At 28.0% G+C, this 6,261-nt stretch overlaps 1 protein-coding gene across 2 annotated transcripts in view; it reads right to left on the reverse strand.

Moving 5' to 3' along the window:
• LOC108693897 (ATP-binding cassette sub-family G member 1) overlaps positions 1-6,261 on the reverse strand; it is a 45,092-nt gene that overhangs the window by 37,299 nt on the left and 1,532 nt on the right. Inside the window, exon 2 of one of the 2 annotated variants that reach the window (XM_018203095.1) lies at positions 3,653-3,766. In XM_018203095.1, the coding sequence (XP_018058584.1) occupies positions 3,653-3,711 (59 nt within the window). In that variant the 5' untranslated portion in view covers positions 3,712-3,766. Of the gene's footprint in view, positions 1-3,652; positions 3,767-6,261 lie in introns of those variants that run through there. The other variant, XM_018203094.1, reaches the window with a different exon arrangement.

Raw genomic sequence — 6,261 nt, forward strand, 5'->3', positions numbered from 1 at the left:
TCAATAAAAACTTACTAGTTAGTACTCATATCAAAATGCACGTAAACTAGGCCCATATTTTCGTATGGCGAACTATCGATAGAATCCGAGAATGACGCAGAAGATGCCAGAGCGAATGTCACTTGCATAATAAAAAAGAAAAGCGCAAAGTCCGCATTTAGACGAATCACCAATGGTCGTGATAACAGTGTGACAGTCACGAGGAAACGTCGCGTAGAAATTTCGCTGGCGTATTTTATATTTATTCAACCGTATAGAATCACCGCGCTCTTTGTTCCTCAGTATCGCTATAATGCGCGATGGAGAGGGTTAATTAAATCTAATAATAGCACTACCCGTATATCTAACGTTACGATAGATGGACTTTACTTTATTTCGAATAAATAAATAAATGAATAAACAAATAAATCGCTTATGACGCGAGAAGATAATCACGAAATTTTTCGTGAGAGGGGAAAAAAGGATTGACGAAACGCCATGACACATTTAATTGACGATAATCTTAATTTATTCATAGTTGTTTTCGTAAACTACCTAAAGTGCGTGTTAGTTTTATAGTGGACTTTGATTAGGTCAAATGAACGTGAATGAAAAATGAAGATTGCGATAATGCAATTTGACACAAAATATTGTAAGATGAACGTGAAATTCTTTACTCGTGACAAACGCGTTTCCACTGTCTAGGTCACTGCAATTATGTAACCAATTATGTAAACCAACATTACGCAATGTGTAAATAAACGTTACAAAAAGCGATTAAAGTAGATGTCGAAAAAGTCTGATTTGCCAACCTAGCTATATCTTGTTGAGGAAAATCTTGTTCCCTATGTGATCACGTTAATCTGTGAATCACGTTGACCTATCGTGCAACTGTTTTGCATGATAAAAATTAGAAAAATTCTTACCGGTTTTTCTTCTTAAAAGAAATACTGAATATCAGTTAAAAAAGGTTCTTCGATGTTGATAGTTTAGAGTCAACTAGTTTAATATTATATGCAAGAATGCTGATTCATTTCCATAAAAAAAAATAGCGAAAACCTATTTAGAAAAACACGTATCGAATGAATTTACTTCATTCCATGACTATGCAAAAGTATTAATTCGCACTAATTATCGATTTCCTAAAAAAAAAAAAACCTGATATATATTAATTAAGCTGGAGCTAATATAGATTTTAATTCATTATGACTAAAAGATTATCTTGAGAGCGAAATATACAATACTGTATCTATTATATATACGATGACTATATTTTCTTAAAGAAAACAGAAGATAAATTTAAAAATGTAGAGTTTGTTCCTATATGTTTTCAAACCAGTTTGTGACTGTCAAGAATCTGTGCATTAAAATTTTATTGCACAGTATAATCAAATTGAGATAATGCGCAGTTTTCTGATAGTTTGAAACTGGTTCGACTGTATTGGAACAAACTTTTTTAAAAAAGTTCGAAATTAAAAAATAAAAACAAGTAGTTGTAGTTTGAATAAATTTAATTTGAAAAAATTAAGACATATATAAAAAATTAACAAAAACAAATTGTATTTATATGCATGAAACTGTAAAATATTTTCCGTAAAAATTTGCTCATTAATATATTATTGAATATTAGAACGCTAGTTAGAAAAGAACTCGGAAAAGAATTTCCCGTAATGTCAAAAAAGTGACAATAAAGGACAATAAAAGACAAAATTGGAAAATAAAAGACAAAACTGAGTTTTGAAAAAACAAATAAATTTAAAGGACAGCTAAAATAAAAGACTGTCCTCTACAATAAAGAACGTATAGTCATCGTAATTATAAACATATTATATTATTTAGTTTTATTATATACATATTCTATTATACATATTTAATTTTATCGTATCTATCTTGTTCATTTGTAAATTTTTCTCAAGTGACGAAATGAATTCCGAATTCTTCTATACAATTTGGCATAGCCAGTTAGGAATCTTGATAATATCTCTTAATATTTGTTCGAAGATCAATGTTTAGATAATATAAAAGAACAAAGTATCAAGTATCGAGTAGGTACAAAGTCTTACTGATGCAACATTAGCGATTAATCGTCTATAAAGTCATCACAGTAATACACACGCAATAAAATATTGAAGAATATAATATTTATTTTTCTCATGGATGCAATTAACATAACAGTAAATTTCATAATATGTTTCTATCATGTTCAAAGTTTGACAGCAAAGATCGATTTGAAAAAGTTGTTGTCGTAATTAGGTTTTTTGCTAATATTCAAGATATTTTATATCATTGAAATATATCTTTTCTTATGATTGACACTCATTTGCAAAATTGATCATTATATTCTCTTTTATCACGATATCTATATTGCAATAATTTATCGTAGAACTCGTGAAGTGAAATATTATTTCAATATTGCAAAAAATTATTTAAATTCGTTATCTAATTATTCGAGAATATTTAAAATTCCTAGCAATCCAAGGCTTCAGATTGAAAGTCTTATTATAAATAAATGGTCGGCAACAACAAAGTTCAAATTCCGAAGTAGCTTTAGATTCTATTTATGTCGATTATCAAGCAGGATCAGTGATTATCGATTATTGTGGAATTATAGCTTTTTGGTTAAAATTATTAATTTGAGGGAATTACAAAAATTTTCAAATTACTTTAAATGTGAAACAGAACAAAATATCACTTGACTGTATGAATCAATTAATTGATTAATTAATGTAACTGTGTTTTACTAACCTTTATCGGCTAGTTTGATAAATACTTTGACGCGTTAAATTAATAACTTAATTTATTTAGTTGATTATTTTTTAATACTTAGTTTTATTTAGTTAATATACTCAGTTTTTTAATATTTAATTAATATAATTAATATATACGTTTTAATTAATATACACGTTGAAAGCGCAATAAATTTTTTAATTATTATTTGAACTTTCTTTTTTTAATTCCGCAATCAGTGATAATGATTTAAAAATTCCACAATACTTAAACAATAATAGATATTTTTTAAAAACGTCTTACATATTGCATGATTAGAAAGTTAAACGTCATAAATGCGAAAATACAGTTCAATAAAAAGAAAATGAAAACATTATCAAATATGTGAAGGAGGGTTATTCTGATAACGCTGAATTATAACGTTGCTAAACACGATAATAATGATGAATATTACAGCATTGTCCCAATTGTATAAGTATTCTAGACGAGTGCATTGCATTGTTCTTACAGGTTGCAAAATTTTGAAAATTTGTGTATAATTTTCGTTTCTTAAATTTTTCCTTATTATTCAATATATCATTATATCCACATTTATTATAACGCGGCAATTTAAATCGTGTCACAGATTGTGAAGCTTGAGGGATGCTTATTTCTTATTTAACTTACGTATAAATTCAGAAAGCAAAATATAAAAAAAAGAACAAAATTGAAAATGAATAAAATTGAAAATCAATGAGATTAAACACACATGAGTGAAAAATGTTATATTCAATGTTATTCGGTCAAAGCAGTTCTTCGTGTCTAATAATATTTCGTCACACAGTGCTTCAATTGGAAATTAATGAATTTATAAGAAATATTATTATAGATACGAGAAACTACCTTGACTGAATATAATATTTTTCATTCAAGCAGAAGAAAAAAATATATAATTTTAAGAACTCACCCGCTAATTCTATTACCAAGCAGTCCGTTCTGCATGCTATTTTTTCCACCTTCCACCATGATTGAAATCACTTTGTTTCACGCACGTTTGAATTACGATACATACAACACACAGCTGAAATTAAAAAAGGATATCAATGCAAACACATACAGAAGGCCACGATATATATCGATATTCTCTGGAAATGAGGACGTCTTATAATTGCAATCATTTAAAAAATGACTTATTCATTGCTTACGATAGAAAACTAATGTCGTACAGAAAAAACAGATTTCACAAAGATGATTCCAGAAAAATGATACACATGAGCAAAAGTTACACAAATTTGCCACAAAAAAATTATGCATTTTTCATTACATAATTTTAATTATTACTTCAACTGCTATTAAATAATCTATTTTTTTAACTCTAGTTGTCATTAGTTTAGAAAAGTCATGATAAAATATCATGTGCACAAAAAATACTATATTTTTCTGTAATTAAAGGAATTATTTATTTAGTATATTATGGAACTCACAACTCAAGAAATGACATTAATTATTTAGTTATTTTAATCTATTAATTCTATTAATTAACACTGTTTACGTTCCAAACGGGATTTAACTTGTCAACATAAATCAATGCCCATTGATTGATTTCTTGTTTCTTTAATCCTCAATGCTCCTTTTGATCGCACATCGTTTTCTAATTATAAGAGTTACTTCATCAAGGCAACTGACAGACGAAGTTCATGTTCAACACTGCAAACAGCATCTTGCAATATTGCGCATATCTTGTTCAGGTGCAGGCACAATCGTCAGCGATTGTATGTAATTCAGTTTTCATTTACGAACGATTACTATGGAGTTCATGGGTACGATATTATATATATGTATAGGGAAACACAGAGCGATCTATTATTCATCAACATTATACATGCAAATCAAAATGCGTTTCATAACATCCTTTTTCGCCACCTCTTCGTCGCGCTTGCTCTGTAGAAAAACTAAATAACCGGTACTTATTCATTCAAGAATATGATTATTTATATTTCAGGTTTTTGAATTTATCGCAAAATTTAAACTAATTTTGATACGAAGCTTTGCTATTTTCCATTTAGCATGTTTACATTATTCATTAAATATAAACTGATATTAATTTAAATAAAAACTTTATTTAAGAATTTTAAGTGTCTATATTATCGCTTCTATGTTGACTACTTTTTTTCTTCTTAAAATTATGCAGTTCTATGCCATGAGTAAAATAACGCGAATACGCAGTTCTATGCCACGAGTAAAATAACGCGAACGTGAATTAATGTAATTAATAATGTAAATATCTTTGTGTGTTCCATAACACACGAAGATATTTACATTATTAATTACATTAATTCATGTTCGTGTTATTTTATTAAGATCTTTCTACTTCTTATGTGAGCCGAAAACGCAGAATTATTAAACAAATATGTCGAACGCCTCAGAGAACGAATGGTACTTACAAGGCAACGCACGCAGTCTCATTGAAAAGTACAGAAAATATTTCAAGTAGACTGTTTTTCTCTTGGCATGATGGTACACGTGCAATGCAGATAACGATAAACACTACGTACCGTTGCAGCTGGCACGATATAATGGCCGAAACATGCTACACAATATATCTCATGCAACACTTTCACACACTCGTTAGAGTACATTGCTCTTAATTGACTTTTATTTAGTTTTTAAATCTTTAATAAGTATACTTCATTTAATTTCTGTTATAATTATAATTTATTTAGTTTTCAAAATCACTATATTCTCTTTGGAAATTATGTTTTTATTGAAGTTATCAATTGCTATTTCGAAAAACATACTAAGTATATTTTTTAACACTTGTATATAATATTTTAACTGGAACAATACAATATTATTGCAACTATACTTTATTTGCGAATACGTAAGCTTTATCGCACAATTTTTTATTTCAAACAATTATCATTGTATATCGTTGTATTTTAGTATAATAATAATTTATTAATAATAAGAGTTATAAATAACTTATGGATCAATTTTAAGCAGATAAGATTCATAACATGTTTTCTACTTATAAGAACTTATGACTTAGTATTCTAATTTTATGCAGCATATATAATATCGTAAGACGTACGATTATTCAGAAATATCTACGATTTCTTGTAAATTTGATGATTAATCAGAAGCTGTCAATAAAATTATTGTATAAAGGTATATTAAGCATTTAAAATTCTTACAAATCAAGAAAACATATATTACGAGTCTTATGATTCTGCTTAGAATTTAGGCATCAATTTCGAATTTAAATAAAATCTCGCTGATTAATTGTAGAGCGCGCAATGTTTGGATGCTTTTAGATTTTCTCTATTCGAAGACGATTCACCTTTTCATCAAAATTGTTATGATTCAAACTAATCACTAACACAAGACTAATAATCAGGGTTGGCAAGTAACGCGTTATTTATAACGTCGTTACAAGTTACTTTTTTCAGTAATGAATGGGTAACGAAGTTTTGGGGTAATAGTAACGATCTTACTAGTTAGTTTTACCATTACTTTATTTCTAACAATTGCCACAAAGTTTTAATCGTAAACCATGTATATATATATATATATATA

This window comes from Atta colombica, unplaced genomic scaffold, assembly GCF_001594045.1.
Source record: "Atta colombica isolate Treedump-2 unplaced genomic scaffold, Acol1.0 scaffold110, whole genome shotgun sequence".
In the NCBI taxonomy this organism is placed as follows: domain Eukaryota; kingdom Metazoa; phylum Arthropoda; class Insecta; order Hymenoptera; family Formicidae; genus Atta; species Atta colombica.